This window comes from Elephas maximus, chromosome 9 (assembly GCF_024166365.1).
Source record: "Elephas maximus indicus isolate mEleMax1 chromosome 9, mEleMax1 primary haplotype, whole genome shotgun sequence".
Classification (NCBI taxonomy): Eukaryota; Metazoa; Chordata; class Mammalia; order Proboscidea; family Elephantidae; genus Elephas; species Elephas maximus.
The window spans coordinates 30,861,181-30,878,395 of NC_064827.1; the positions used below are offsets into that span (position 1 = coordinate 30,861,181).

General features: G+C 39.0%; 1 protein-coding gene across 1 annotated transcript; it reads right to left on the reverse strand.

Annotated features, from left to right (window-relative positions):
- Nucleotides 1-963: 963 nt before the first annotated feature.
- IFNB1 (interferon beta 1) lies at nt 964-1,527 on the reverse strand. Its single transcript, XM_049896735.1, has one exon. It carries the CDS (start codon nt 1,525-1,527, stop codon nt 964-966), a length of 564 nt encoding a protein of 187 aa, XP_049752692.1.
- Between the last annotated feature and the right edge of the window lie 15,688 nt (nt 1,528-17,215).

Genomic DNA, 17,215 nt, shown 5'->3' on the forward strand with positions numbered 1-17,215 from the left:
CATGGCACCAGTGCCATGGAAATGAAGGGTGAACCTTATCTCCCTAAGAGACCCAAACATCTGGGCTGTCCCCTGGAGAGCATGATAAAGGCACTGCTGCTACACAGTGCCATGGAAGTACCTGGGACTTCTCATCCTTACACAAAGCGGGCACACAGAGTTTTAAAATCCTGCTGAGGGCAGATAATTGGGATAGAGCTGGCACATTCCTCTGGCTACTGCTAAAAAAAAAAAAAAAAACTCATTGCTGTCAAGTTGATTCCAACTCATAATGACACTATAGGACAGAGTAGAACTGCCCTATAAGGTTTCTAAGGAGCAGCTAGTGGATTTGAACTGCCGACTTCATAGGTTAGCAGCCATAGCATGCCATAGCTCTTAACCACTGCACCACCATCCCAACTTCAGGCCAGAGAGCCTGGCATACAGAGAAGAAGCAGTGGTTCTCCTTTCAGAGCCACCTGCCTGCCTCTTCCCTTTTAACACCCTATAGATCCAAGTCACATTTATTCCCTTATAAGGTTTGGGTTTCCTTATCATCTCTTACCTTGTATCTTCCACATGTCTTCCTTGGATATTAAATTCCTTGAAGGCAGTGTCCAGAAACTATACTATTCTGTAGGCACATTTTACACAGACCATCTAATAGATGCCCAGCAATTTTTAATATGGATGGCTATGAATATCCATAATATGGGTATGGATATCCATAATATCAAACTCAAATTAAAACATCCACGTTGACTTTCATTTCATAAATAATTTATTTTTCAAGGTGAGAGTTTAAATAAAGAATAAAAAATAACTTAATTCATAAATTAATTTTAAAAGCTTAAAGTCTTTAACTGTCCTTTCAAAGGCAGTGCATTTGCTGTCAGTCACTTGAAGAGTCTCTGCTGGTTGAAGAATGCCTGACATTGTTGTCAGCACGGTCCGGTCCCAGGTACACAAGCTGGCGGATCCTCAGTTTTGGAGGTAATCTGTAAGTCCACTAATGAAGGAAAAGTTTCGGAGGATTTCCATCTGAACTACTGTCCAGGCACAGCTGCTGTAGTCCTTGGCTTCCAGGTACTGGCCAATCCCTAAGTAATAGTCCTTCAGGTGGAGAATGGTCATGATGTTTCTCGAGGTGGGGTTCTCCTCCTCCATACTTTCCTCCAGGATTGTCACCAGACGGTCCCTCTGCTGAGAGAGCTCAGCTAGAAGGTTCTCAATGACAGTCTCATCCCAGCCAGTATGTGAGAAATTTCCAAGGAAAATATCAAAGATCTGCAGCAACATCTCATAGATGACCAATGCAGCATCCTCCTTCTGGAGCTGACCTGGTTGCTTAATTTCCTCAGGGATCTTGAAGTCCATCCTGTCCTCAAGGCAAGACTCAGGGGCCCCATTCAGCTTCCACAGGAGCTTCTGACATGCCAAATTGCTGCTTCTTTGTTGGAACTGAAGCAACTTGTAGCTCCTGGCAAGAGCTGTGGTGGAGATGCTCAACAGGAGAGCCACTTGGAGGATGCACCTGGTGGTCATGATGAAAACAGGAACAAGGTTGTCTAGCGCTACCTGCGCACCCAGTGAAGGTTTCAAGAGTTTGAATGCCTTTCCTCCATGGGTATGGGCTATTTATATGGGATAGAACAGTCCCTCTACTGCCGAGGAATTTCCCACTTTCAGTTCTCCCTTTCAGTTTTCCTATGTCACTTTAAATTATTAGTAGACTCACTAAAACTCTTTTTCTGTTAGCTCCTTACTGTTTTATTATATATATGTATGTATACAAGAAAAAGAGATATACAAACTGTGAAGATTTCTAATGTTTTGTAAAGTTTCAGTGAATTGCTAAATACTAAAGAAAAAAATCAATAAGGGCAAACCATTGAGAACTCTACTATTACAGAGAACTTTAATTTGACAAGATTTTTTTGTTTTTCTATTTAAGTATTAAAAGATTTACCTTTTGCCTTTGTTTATCTGGGAGTTACATTTTTCATAAGAATTAGATTTAGTTCCCCATTAAAAATTAGATTTAATTCCCCATTACACTATCACAAATAATACAGATATACAGTTTATGACTTAAAAAAATAAAAAAGGACACCTACTTATCCTATCTAAAATAGAATAGTGTTAAATTAAGTTCACCTGAATTTTTTTTGAAGGACTTTAACCATGTACAAGACATGACATGGCTAATTGCTTACCTGGAAATCACAAGTATCTGGAACTCAACTAAAAGCTGGGGATTATACAAGATCTCTGAACAGACAATTGAATGTTACACAACCCATGCATAAAAGCTCATGGTTCCATTCATAGTTCTAATAAAATTATTTTCAATTTTCAGACAAACGTAGATTATCTTCCAACCTGAATTTACTGAAACCCCACTGTGTGCAAGGTATGTGCTGAAGATACATAGTTTTCACTCTCATGGATCTTACAGTTAACTGAGAAAGAAAAATATTCATCAAAGAATTATACAAACGTAAAATGCAACTGTGACAAGTGTTCCAGAAGAGAGATTTATGGTGCTGTGATATGGGATAGGAGCCCTGGTAGCAAAGTAGTTAAGAGCCCAGCTGCTAACCAAAAGGTCGACAGTTTGAATCTACCAGCTGCTCCTTGGAAACCCTATGAGGCAGTTCTACTCTGTCCTATACGGTCACTGTGTGTTGGAATCGACTTGACAGCAATGGGTATGGTATGGTGTCATGGACTGAACTGTGTCCCCACAACATATCTGTCAACTTGGCTAGGTCATCAATCCCTTGTATGATTTATGATTGTCTACCATTTTATCTTCTGATATGATTTCCCTATATGTTATAAATCCTATCACTATGATGCAATAAGATGGATTAGCAGCAATTATACTGACGAGGTCTACAAGATTGGGTAGTGTCTTAAGCCAATCTCTTTTGAGAGATAAAAGAGAGAAGAGAGCAGAGAGTCATGGGAATCTCATACCACCAAGAAAGCGTGCTGGGAGCAGAGCAAGTCCTTTGGACCTGAGGTTCCTGCGATGAGATGCTCCCAGACCAAGGGAAGATTGGTGATGAGGACCTTCCTCCAAAGCCAACAGAGAGGCAAAGCCATCTCCTGGAGCCTGCACCCTGAATTCGAACTTCTAGCCTATTGGACTGTGAGAGAATAAGCTTCTCTTTGTTAAAGCCATCCACTTGTGGTATTTCTGCTACAGCAGCACTAGATGACTAAGACAAAATTTGGTACCGAGAGTGGGGTTAAGAAGGATCAGTCCCTGGAGAAGGACATCATGCTTGGTAAAGTAGAGGGTCAGCAAAAAAGAGGAAGATCCTCAAGGAGATGGATTGTCACACTGGCTGCAACAATGGGCTCAAGCATAACAATGATTGTGAGAATGGCACAGGACCAGGCAGTGTTTTGTTCTGTTGTACACAAGGTTGCTATGAGTTGGAACCAACTCGATGGCACCTAACAACAACAATTTGGGAGATAAGTTAAGCATATCATAAAGACCAGAAGACAGGAAACCTATAGATGATGTGAAACCTGTAGCTCAAGGTTACTCCAAGCTTATAAATCCACATTTACCCAGATACTTCCAGCCTCTATTTCAACTTTTTACAATAGAATTAATGTTCGTGTACATAAGCATATACTGAAATGAACAAAAAAGTAGAACTGATACAGCTATCTGTAAAATGGTGGAAAAATTTTTTCAAGCATTTGGATATGGTGTTGTCAGGGTATGAGAGATTTCATGTAGATGAATCTATACAAGTCTCTCCTCCTCACCATCAGTCTCCTGGTCTAAAGAATTGATAAGTCCCCTAACTGATCTGCCCGCATCCATTCTGCCTTCTCTCCATTACTTTTTTGTTCAGTATGGTCGGATTCATATTTTTTTTTCAAAATTATTAATCAAGTTAATGTCACCTAGCTTAAAATTTTAACATGGCGCTACTACTCTTAGGATAAATACATAAATATAAATGAAAACCTCTTAATATGGCCTCATAAAAAAGCCCGTTGCCGTTGAGTTGATTTTGACTCATAGTGACCCTACAGGACAGAGTAGAACTGCCCCAAAGGATTTCCAAGGTTGTAATCTTGATGGAAGCCAGCTGTCACATAGGGTTTCCAAGGCTGTAATCTCTATGGAAGCAGGCTGCCACATCTTTCTCCTGTGGAGCAGATGGTGGATTCAAACCACTGACCTTTCAGTTAGCAGCTGAGTGCTTATCCACTGTGCCACTAGGGCTCCTTGTTGATAACCTAAGGGAATAAAAATAACAGTGGTGGCAGTAGTAGCAGTAGTATTAGTTAATATTTAAGCACTTGCTATGTGCCATTCTCTGACTAATCCTCATAATAAACATTTGAGATGGGTTACCATCATCCCCATTTTACAGAGGAGGCGGCTGAGGCTCAGAGAGGTTAAGTAATGTGCCCAAGACATACACAACTGACAAGATGGGTGGATTCCATTGAAATCTTCTCCCTTTCCAGTATACTAGAGTTAAAACAAAAAATAGAACATGATCAACTCCTTTAGGTAGGTACATAGTGCTGATGATGGTGGTTATGGTGACTCTCAAAAGGAGTAAGTAATTACTTCCAGTGGAGAGGATTAGGAGGCACTCCATGTAGGCAGTGAGCCTAAAGAAGAGGTAGAATTGGCATAGGTAGAAATGGCTGTGGTAAAGGTGACATGGTGGAGGACATTCTAGATCAGCATTGTCCAACAGAAATATAATGTGAGCAACATTGTAAGTTTTCATATTTTTAAAAATTTTAGTTGTCACGTTATATAAGTAAAAAGAAAACAGGTGAAGTTAATTTTAATAATATATTTTGTTCAACCTAATGTATCCAAAATATCATCTCAGCATGTAATCAATATAAAATTATTACTGAGATTAAAAAAAAACTACCACCGAGTCAATTCTGACTCATGGTGATGCTATGTATGTCAGAGCAGAACTGTGCTCCACACGTTTTTCAGTGGCTAATTTCAACGGAAGCTCACGGATCTATGCCAAGAAATTTGCTAAGAGACTTCATCTTATGTACTTTGCACATGTTATCAGAAGGGACCAGTCTCTGGAGAAGGACATCACGCTTGGTAAAGTAGAAGGTCCTCGAAAAAAAGGAAGACCCTCAACAAGATGGATTGAGACAGTGGCTGCAACAATGGGCTCAAACATGGCAACAATTGTGAGGACGGTGGAGGAGCAGGCAGTGTTTCATTTTGTTGTACATAGGGTTGCTATGAGTCAGAACCAACTAGATGGCACCTAACAGCAACAACAGATCATCAGGCCCTTTTTCCAAGGTGCCTCTGGGTGGGCTGAAACCACCATCATTATGAAACTATGATGCGGATTTTACACTCAGTACGTTTGGACTGGTCACATATCAAGTGCTTAACAGTTGCACGTGGTTAATGGCTACCATCATGGATAGCGCAGCTCTAAAAGGAGAGCCAGGAGAATGGACAAGTTTGCAAGAAGCAAATACAAGGAGCTTCAACTTGTGGACAGGCTATGCATCAGAAGTCAAGGGGACTGAGGGTAGAAAATGAGCTTCAGATGTATTGTGGAGGGTCTTGAATGCCTGTGTGTAGCGTTTGCAATTAATTCAAGAGGTCCTTGGGCAGATAGGGGGCTGAAATTTTGCTCTAGGCAGAGTGATAAGTGGAAATGTTGGAGGAGAATTGGAACAGGGAGAGGCAGGTAATGAGAAGTTCTGCCCAGGGCCTCTCATGGTTAAAAAAAATAAAGGTGGTAGCTATGAAAATGGAAGGAAGGGGATGGAGGAGGATAATAAAAAGAGAATTAGTTTTTCTACTTTCTGCTCTTTGTCCTCCTCCCATATCCTGCTGTTGTGCACATGGAGTACTTCTTAATACTTCTCTTGCAGTTGTCTTTATAAAATTTCTGCTCTTTCCCTTGTCCTGGGAATTTAATGATAATAACGGCGGAAGTCCACCTTCGAATGGGTTAAATCTCTTCCTTTGTAGGGCACCAGGCGCTCCTTGCAAACCCTATGGGGCAGTTCTACTCAGTCTTTTAGGGTCGCTATGAATCGGAATCGACTCGATGGCATGGGTTTGGTTTTTTTATTCACTATTTTAGATTAATTTCCCTATTTAGTTAGAGTTTTATCACAATAACCAGGTTCATTTAACACTCTCTCTACCAGGGAAACATTTCTCAGACTGGCCCTGATATATGGCTCCATTGCATGGTAATACTTCAGTCCTTCCTTTCATTGTTTATTTTGTTACTTAAAGCTACTTTTCATTTCACCCTTCTGTGAGCATCCTCTACCAACTTTATGTGGTGCAAAGAACGATTTCCAATCCTTGTACCAGTTTCTTCTGGTTGATGAGGTGTTTCAGAGAGACAGTGATATTTAGAAAATCTTGAATGATATTTCACCTTTTGAAATCATTTGAATTTGGAGCTGCTTTGCTGTAAACCTTACAGACAGGAAGAGGCTCCTCCATGCTTTTTCAAAACAATTATCTATGCAGGACAATTGTGTGTCTAGAAATTAAAAAAAAAAAATTCTCTACTTCTCATCTCTTCAATCATTTGACAAGGAAAATGGTCCCTATCAAAAAATGATAAATTAGACAAGATTAAGAGCTACTGGGAAGTCCATAAGCAGTAGCAGAACAGAAATTATGCCAAAAGTAATTTTTCAAGGATACCTTGGAATGGGCAGCGAAGTCTATAATAATTTTAATTATAATATATAAAAAAGGGAATTCTCTATCTTCCCTTTTTTAAAGAAAAGTTTATTAAAAATAACATATGTAGAGAATCATACACAAATCTCAATGAATTATTAGAAAACAAACACACCTTTTATACCTTTGTAAGTACAAACTAAGACATAAACATTACCAGCACAATGGATACCTCCTTCCTCATATATGTACATATATGAAAGTTGCTGGTTTTGTATCTGGTCAAACACTATGTCTCATTTTTTTTTCTTTCTGATTTTTAGATAAGAAATATATTGGGTACAAATTAAAAAATTGAAAGGCTAAAAATATTAAGTGTGGTGAGAACTGGAAGCAACAGGGACTCTCATCAATTGCTGTTGGGTGTGTAAATTCTTACAACTACTTTAGAAAGCATTATGGCATTATCTTCTGAAGCTGAAAATATGCATATCCTGTTGTTGTTGCCCCATAGGGTTTTCGAGGCTGTAATCTTTTGGAGAGCAGACTGCCAGGTCTTTTCTCCTAGGTAGGGGCTGGCAGGTTTGAACCGCTGACCTTTCAGTTAGCAGCTGAGTGCTTAACCACTGCACCACCAGGACTCTTATACAAACTCTGTGACCTTATGCATACCCTACGGCCCAGCAAATTCACTCTTAGAAATTATCCTGGAAAAATTATGCAGATATGCTTCAGGATATATGTACAAGGATGTTTACAGCAGCACAATTCATAGTAGCCCAAACTGGACAGCCTAACTGTCCCTTAAAAGAAGCATGGGTACCCTGAGACCAGAAGAACTGGATGGTGCCCAGCTACCGTTACTGAACACTTAGATCAAAGATTCTGCGGAAGAATCCCGATTAAAAGGGAGAAAATGCAGAACAGGATTTCAAATTCTCATGGAATCCAGATTTCCTGGAGCCGTGGAGGTTGCAGGAACCCATAAAACTATTGCCCTGAGATAATCTTTGAAACTTGAACCAAAAATATCCCCTGTAGTCTTCTTAAGACCAAACATTGTTATTGTTGTTAGATGCTGTCTAGTCAGTTACGACTCATAGTGACCCTATGTACAGCAGAATGAAACACCGCCCAGTCCTTCACCATCCTCACAGTCGTTGCTATGTTTGAGCCTATTGTTGCAGCCACCGTGTCAATCCATCTGATTGAGGGTCTTTCTCTTTTTCACTGACCCTCTATTTTACCAAGCATGATGTTCTTCTCCAGGGACTGGTCCCCGGATAATATGTCCAAAGTACGTGAGATGAAGTCTCGCCATCCTCCCTTCTAAGGCGCGTTCCGGCTGCACTTCTTCCAAGACAGATTTGTTTGTTTTCTGGCAGTCCATGGTATATTCAACATTGTTTGCCAACATCGTAATTCAAATGTGTCAATTCATTGGTCTTTCTTATTCATTATCTGGCTTTTGTATGTATATGGGGTGGCTGAAAACACTATGGCTTGGGTCAGGTGCACTTTAGTCATCAAAGTGACATCTTTGCTTTTTAAAAAGGTCTTTTAAAGGTCTTTAAAGAGGTGATTTGCGCAATGCAATACATAATTTGATCTCTTGATGCTGCCTCCATAGGTGTTGCTCATGGATCCCTGTGAAACAAAATGCCTGACAACTTCAGTCTCTTCTCTGTTTATCATGATGTTGCTTATTGGTCCAGTTGTGAGGATTTTTGTTTTCTTTATGTTGAGATGTAGTCCATACTTAAGGCTGTAGTTTTTGATCTTCATCAGTAAGTGCTTCAAGTCCTCTTCACTTTCAGCAAGCATGATTGCGCCACCTGAATATCACAGGTTGTTAATGAGCCTTCCTCCAATCCTGATGCTGTGTTCTTCTTCCAGCCTCTCAAAGTATTTGCTCAGCATATAGATTGAATGAGTATGATGAAAGGATATAACCCTGATGCACACCTTTCCTGATTTTAAACTCCTCAGGCTCCTCTTGTTCTGTTCGAACAACTGTCTCTTGGTCTATGTACAAGTTCCTCATGAGCACAATTAAGTGTTTGGGAATTCCCATTCTTCACAATGTTATTCATAATTTGATATGATCCACACAGTCAAATACCTTCGCACAGTCAATAAAACACAGGTAAACATCTTTCTGATATTCTCAGCTTTCAGCCAGGATCCATCTGACATCAGCAACGATATCTCTCTCGTCCCATATCCTCTCCTGAATTTAGCTTGAACTTCTGGCAGTTCCCTATTGATGTACTGCTGCGACCATTTTTGAGTTTATCTTCAGCAAAATTTTATTTGCATGTGATATTAATGATATTTTTTGATAATTTACTCATTCTCTTGGATCACCTGTCTTTGGAATGAGCACAAATATGGATGGATCTCTTCCAGTTGATCAGCCAGGTAGCTGGCTTCCAATTTTTTTGCAGTAGACAATTGGGTGCTTCCAGCGTAGCATCCACTTGTTGAAACATCTCAGTTGGCATTCTTTCAGTTCCTGGAGCCTTGTTTTTCGCCAGTGACTTCAGGGGAGCTTGGACTTTCTCCTTCAATACCATCAGTCTTGATCATATGTTATCTCCTGAAATAGTTGAACATTGACCAATTCTATTTGGTACAGGGACTCTCTGTAGTCCTTCCATATTCTTTTGATGCTTCCTGCATCATTCCATATTCTGCCCATAGAATTAACCTTTCAATATTGTAACTCAAGGCTTGAATTTCTTTCTTCAGGTTTTTCAGCTTGAGAAATGCCAACTGTGTTCTTCCGTTTTGGTTTTCTAACTCCAGGTCTTAGCACGTTTCATTATAATACTTTACTTTGTCTTCTGAAGTCTTCTTAAAATGAAACAATAGTTTGCTTAACTAGTAAAGAATGTCTGCCTGAGCATTATGCTCTTTTAAGGTCTACCCATATTGGATCAAATTGACAACAACAATTTGAAAGATTAGGTAGAACCCATAGGGGCACTGAATTCATGTTAATGGGGGAGGAACAATTCAGAAAAGGAGAGTGAGAATAGTTGCACAACTAGAAGAATGTAATCAATGTCACTGAATTGTACATGTAGAAACTGTTTAATTGGCATATGTTTTGCTGTTTATATTCTTAACAACAAGAAAAATAAATAAATAAGACAAATATTTTTAAAAAAGTAGTATGGGTAAACATATTGTACTCTATATATGTAATAGAATCATAAATAGCAATAAAAATGAAGAATCGCAATTATATGGACAAACATGAATGAACCCAACAAACATAATGTTGACTGAAAGAATACATGAAAAATATATACTCCATTTAAAAAGATTACATAACCCATGAAAATTTAAAAACAGGCTTTAGGGTAAAATGATAAATAAAGGTGAGGGAGTGATTACTATAAAATTCAGGACGATGGTTACTATCGGGGGGAGGGGAAGGGACACATAGGGTAGTAGTGGGAGGCTTCCAGAGTGTTGCAGATTTTGATTATTTTTACCGTTCGGTGGTTTCACAAGAATTTGCTTTAATTTTTATTTAAATGTATATTTAGGTTTTATGCACTTTTATGTAATTGCTGTATTTCATAATAAAAGAAAGTTAATAAACTAGAATAAAAACTGTGCATGTGTGCATACTCTTATCTAAATCTTTTAGCTCATAATCCTGAACAATTTTAGCCACAAGGATATAACGTTGTCCTATACTTCTCTGTTTTTGAAATTATAACGAACATAAGCGGAATTGGAAAAATAGGCAGAAGGTGAGCAGAAATTCAAGTACGCTGTGGGCAGTGCAGTATCCTTGTAACCTTCTATGACAATGATGTGTATCAGTGGTTCTCAAACTATGGTCTGAGGACCCCTGGGGTTCTCAGAGACTCTTTTAGGGGTCTTCAAGATCCTTCCTTTTCTAACTACATATCTGTGTGGGGCTGGATTCCGTTTATGTACTTCAACCAAAACAACATACTACAACAGATTGGATGTAGAAGCAGATATGAGACTCCAACTGTCTTCTATTAAGCCAGATATTAAAGAGATTTGCAAAACTATAAAACACTGCCATTATTCTAACTGATTTTTGTTTGGGAAAATATAGTTATTTTTCATAAAAATATCCATTTTTTGTTAACATGTAATTGGGTTTATTTTTGTTATTTTTAAACAAATAAATACGTAAAATTTTCTCAGTTTTTAACCCAAATCAACACAATCTCTTTATTTTTAGGAGTGTCAGTGGACCTTAAGACAAAAATATTTGAGAACTGTTACTCTTAATAATATTTACCACTAATTTGAGTGATTAGTTGGGGATGTGTCTCATAGGTTTATAATAACAATCTCTTTTTCTTTAATGGTTATCCTATTCAAACCACAGAATTGTTGTTATTGTTGGTTGCCATCGAGTCGATTCTGACAAGTGAGATAGTTTACTTTATCACAGGTAGCAACGGTGGTGTAGCCCCAGATTATACACGGAGTAAAATTTATTAAACAGGATGAGAATAAGAGGCAACAGGGACACGGAAAAGGAGGAAGAGCTTGGTTCAGAAACAATAACCTCCACAGCAGAAACATGAGTGATAATCTCACCAAAAGTTCTAATTTCACTGGAGCAATTTTTCTTGGCCATCTAGAGAGTTCCTGTGAAACTTAGGAACCACAATGGGACATCCTGAATTCAGGGGAAGCGGGGAGAAGAGTCTGTCTGTCCAGTCTTCCACCTGCTGCCTCACTTTCACTCTCACTCTGTGCCAGAGCAGGGGTTCCTCTGTAACCACAGACCAACAGCTGGGAGGGTAGACAAGTCAACTTGAAGCCTTGACCTGGTATGAGGTTAGCCAGAGAATGCTGCCTAAGAGTCCTTGGACCACTAGTTCCAGAGTCTTCTCTGCTCTTTTTCCCTTCCCTACATTCTGGATCTTGTCACAGGCCTTTGACTAGACTCATTCCTCAGTTTTCCTTCTGGTCACATCAGGATCCAGTGGGGATTCCAGCTCTTGCTAACTGTACCCCTCCTCCCATACATGAACACAAGCAGGGTGTCCTATATTCCGCACCCCCTGCTGCAGTTGGGAATGCCCTAGTCCATGGGTTGGTGGCCCAGGGACACACAAACCTACCCACCTAATATCTCCCACCCATTTGCTGCCAAGACTCCCGCTGCTAAAAACTCCAGATTGGCCTTCTCAGATACAGAAGCCAGTCTGAACCAACCCTGGATTTACTTTTCCCTTTGGAAACCCTGCAGTTTTGCCAGCCAGGCTCACTGAATTTTCACAACCACTCTGAGAGGTGACTTGAGCCAGGCCCAGGATTGAGAAAAGAATCAAAGGAAGCAACACATTTACAGCAGTTCCTGAATAAGCATTAGTCTCCTTCCCTCTGCTACCACGTGTGTGTGTGTGTGTGTGTGTGTGTGTGTGGGTCTTTTGTTTTCTGTTTTAATCAAGGACTGGTTCCTGTGTCTGAAGCAGTTTCTGGCTATTATTTAAAGTGAAACAGCCAAGAGTAAAAACCTCCAGATAGTTTAGACTTAAAACTAAATTTAGTTTTATTTCATCATCAGGAATCTTACACAGGAACAGGGTGATTCGAAAATAACAAGGAAGGTGATGCAACAAAGTGAAAAGGGAACTAAATATACGTTGGCTAACTGGACTTGAAGAACAGGCAGAGATTCCCCTCTAGCCCAGCTGCTTGGGTGAGATAAAAGCACAGAATCTTCACAGGGCAGAGAATTTTTCTGTCTGCCTGGAAAATACGTGTGTCATTCTGGTAAGCCTTTTCCGTTCCTTGAATCCAAGCAAGGATCAACAAACTGGTCAGGGAAGGTGTGTCCCTGTGGACATCTGATGTGTGCACCAAGTAGAAGTGGTTCTGTCTAGAACCTGGGGACATTTACTGCCACATGCTTGGTTCAGTCATCCCAGTAAATGGCTAATGCTGCCTCTTTTGTGCAGCAGTTGAGCTGGCACTAAAAGGCTCCTGGCCCACTCTTGCAATTGCCTCGTCTTCCTGCCCATAGACGTAGAATATTGAGGAATAATCTCTGACCAGATCCAAAGAGAAGAGCACGTAACATGTAAGAAGCACTTACTAAGTGCCAGGTACCATTCTGAGCAGAGTCCCAGGGTAGAACAAAGGGTTCAGTGCTTGGCTGCCAACAGAAAGCTTGGAAGTTCAAGGTACTCAGAGGTACCTCAGGAGAAAGTCCTGCTGATCTACTTCCAAAAAATCGCCATGGAAAACCTTAGGGAAAAAAGAGAAAAGAAAACCTTATGGAGCAGAGCTCTGCTCTGATACACAGGCTTGCCAGGAGCTGGAGTACCGCAACCGGTACAGTTTTAGGTACATAATATTCATCAAAGCAATTAATTCTCACCACCATTCTATGAGGAGGTATTATGATTATTGTAATTTTGCAGATGAGTAAATTGGGCACAGAGAGGTCTATTTCCCTTTTCTTTTTGAGAAATTGAATAGTAGGGCCCTGTCCTGGCATCCGAGTTCTAATAGGAATATTTAAGATCTGGTGTATTTTACTTTCTCTTGTTTCTAGAGCACCTGTAATGAGGGAACCTTGACTTTACTCCTAGCTCTTATTGTTTACTCATTTCTTATTTTTATAAAATGCCCATTTTTGTCCACCCTTTGATTTAGTCTTGCTTCCAAATGGTGTGTACACCTCTCTCTTCTCCACTAATTCCTTGAATGTCTTCTCACCTCCTTCCATCAGTCCTAAAGTGCTGATTATTTAATTCTATTTATTTATTTTACCTCTCTTCCTACACTGTGCATTATAGCTCTTTGCAAATACTGAGCTTCCATTGGGACATTTAGCATGCTGTTCTGTAATTGATGGGTGGTTTTTTTCTCTCTCCCAGAAGGTTGGACTTTTTGAGTCCAAACTTTATACCTCCAAATCATTAGTCTGGTGCCTACTCCATGGTAGGAATGTAAGTATTGTTTTTTGAAGAAATACTATCCTAGGAATATGTGCTTTGATGAGCTTCTGGCTGTCAAATCAAGGGGTTGTCCTAGTGTTATTTGCTGAGTTCGTTTAGTAAGTTCTCTTGACAAGAATTTGAGAACTTGCTGTATCTATGAGCACATTGCTAGGCAATGTGAACAAAGGAGGAAAAATAAAGTTCAAAATAGAATAGAGTTTCTATTGAAAAATAACTTAAAATATAGCCTCAGACAAAGTGCTGCCCCTCCTTATACTCTTTTCAAGGAGTCCTGGTGGCGCAGTGGTTAAGTGCTCAGCTGCTGACCAAAAGGTCAGCAGTGCAAACCCCCCAGCTGCTTCTTAGGAGGAAGATCTGATAAAGATTACAGCCTTGGAAACCTATTCGGGCAGTTCTACTCCATCTTATAGGGTTGCTATGAGTCAGAATCAACTCGTTGGCAATGGGTTTCTTACTCTTTTCAGTGCATCCAAAAGAAACATAAACTCATCATCAAAAGTCTTTAAAGAGCAATATAGGTCTTCACTGAAGTATTTTGAAGAGATGGAAAAATGGCAAATTATATCTTAAAACTATTTAGTAAAATGTATTTAGTTCTTGTTTTAGCAGGACATAGGAAAAGATGGAAACCTAAGCAATTCATTTTATGAGGCTGATGTAAGTTGGATACCAAAATCAGAAACAAAAATCATAGGCAATTATTACTTACAAAGATGAAGACAAAAAAAATACCATGTTAAATATTAGCAAATCAAATCCAAGAGTGCACTATATATCAACAACTAGAGTTTATGCAAGACATCAATGCTAATTCAAGATAAGAAAATTTGTTCCTCTCCTTTACTACATCACTGTGTAACAAGGAGGAAAACCATACACTGATCTCAATAGGTGCCAAAAATTTTAATTAAAAAGCAGTACCTTAGCCTAATTGGAGCTGTAGTGTCTCAGTAGTTAAGCACTCAGCTGCTAACAAGTACGGTTTGAACCCATCAGCCTCTCTGAGGGAGCAAGATGTGGCAGTCTGCTTCTGCAAAGATCACAGCCTTGAAAACCCTATGGGGCAGTTCTATCCTGTCCTTTAATAGGTAGCTATGAGTAGGAATCGACTCGACGGCAACAGGTTAGTAATAGAGGCTGAAATAATGAAGGTATTTGTTTATCCTACATAATTGGAAGTCTTAGGGGCGATAGTTGCAGGGTTAAATCGGCAGCTCAAAGCTGTAAGTGTGTTGGACTTGTATCTCTATGATTCTCTTGGTCTTTTACTAATGGTCACAAAATGGCTATGCCAGATCTAAGCATCTAATCCTCAAAAGCATCCCTGGCAGGAAGGGAAAAATGAGAGCTGAAATCCCTTCCAGATGTCCCCAGTCAAATTCCCCCAAATCTCATTGCTTAGAATCGTGTCACAATAATAATAATAATAATAATAATAATAATTGTGTCACTTAGTGATATCTTCATGTTTTATTATGGACCTGGGCCTGAAGTGGCAAGGAGAACCTCAAAGAAAGGGACACAGGGATTATGTCTAAATGGGTAGCTAGTTGCCCAACACCCACTCTTCCCACTGATGTAAAATGCCATCTTTATTTCATGCAAAAGACTAATAAATTCACTTGTCTTATTCCTGGGACTCTATTCTGTTATCTTGATCTATTTGTCTATTCTTGCAACACAACCACTTGGTTTCAATTTCCTTAGCCTTAGAAGATAATTTGGTATTTAACAAAGGAAGTCCATTTGTGTATTTTTTTCCTTCTCAAATTTTCTTAGATCTTCTTATAAATTTTTTCTTCTTGATTCATTTTATAGTCAGCATGACAAGTTCTATCTAAAACCTGTGTTGAGATTTTGATTGGGAATGTATTGAATTTATATTAAAATATAATGCGGCAATTATAAGCAATGTGGTAGATTTTTATTGCCTAATAAAGAAAACCTCTAAGATAGTAAGTAAAAAAGAAAAATTACAGAGTGAAGTATGTATGTGTGTGTGTGTACAAAATAATATCTGTGTAATATACACTTGGTATGGAGACCCTAAAAAATTATTATGAAGTATCTGGCCTGAGTGAAAGAAGCTAAAGTGGGGTCCAGGCTTGGAATTCACTTTGTATAGAAAACCTGTAGAACCAGAAAACTACAGTGGTTAGGGCAGTTCTGTCTGTTATCTGATATTTGAAAGAATGTGGCTTTTCCTTCTAAAAAAGCCAAGGAGCTTTTATGTAACTTCTACATTTCCAGGGAAAACGTTCTGTAGCCACTCTGTGAACCCCTACAGTTGATAAGTGGTAACTAGGCAACAAAGCACCCATATCACCAAGTAGTAGCTATCTTACCTCACCAAGCACCAATCAAAAGTTTGTTAGCTTGTTTCCAAAGCAGCCTTAACACAAACAGCTCATCTCTACAGTTTGTTCCAAGGAGGCTTATAACAAAACTGTAAGCCACCAACAAATGTAGCGTCACTAAGTAGGTAAATAGTCAATACAGCTATGTAAACCAATCATTATTAAGGTCCCACTTTGTTATCCCACCTTCAACAATGACGTATCTTTCCTTCCTTCTGTAACAGTATCTTAGCTGTTCCCTAACTATAATTCAGGAAATTCTACTAGTCCCACCTACCTGTTCACACTGGCAAATCCCTCATTGTAAAAATTGTCTTTATCTTTGTCTTGGCTTAGTTAAAAAAAAAAAAAAAAAACTCTTTTGATTAAATTTAAGTCTGGGGTCTTTTTCCCCTACAACTCACTAAATACTTTTATATGTGTGTATTTCCTAAATAAATGGTAAAATATCTAGAAAGATATAACAGTGTGGGTTTAGAGTGGATCCTCTAAGAAGTCAAGGCAGGACTCTCCATTTGATATGAATCATTCGAATTTTTAACAATTTTAATATGTATTTTATAAACATAGACTTAAATCCTCTTTAGCTCTTTAAGCCACATTCATTCATCATGTCAGCTACTCATTCTCACATCTGTCATCTGTCTCTCTGCATGCTACAGCCTGCCTTGCTCTTCTTGCCTCCCTCTGAACAGTTAATATTAAGACTTTTTTCTCCTCCAAGTAGCTTGAGTTGTGCGTCTTCATTCTTTATCCAAATTAACTTAACAGAGATAGTTGAGTGGCACAAACAGCTTCACAGGGGGTAAGAAAGGGGCCGAGAATACTTATACCTGAATATTTTTCTCCCCGTTATATACATCTTTTAAACAAAAAGTTTATTAACAGCAGAAAGCAGTTCTTTAAAAGTATTATATGAAAGAAGCTACGATAAGTAAGAACGAGGAGGGAATGATAAGCGTTTCTAATCTAAGAAGTTTCCATGAGACCCTTAGATATTTTTCCTGTATTTATTTGTGATGAAATGATGACTTCCTTGATATCGCCTTCATTTTCTCACTATTTTCTAAGACTCAGTCTGTGACTAATTCATTATTGACTTTACCCTCTTCATGATCACCAAGGACCTGATTGCCAAATTTAATAGACTGTCCTCAGTTTTAATAACAGTAATAACAGTCCTTTCTATGGGCCAAGTATAGTTC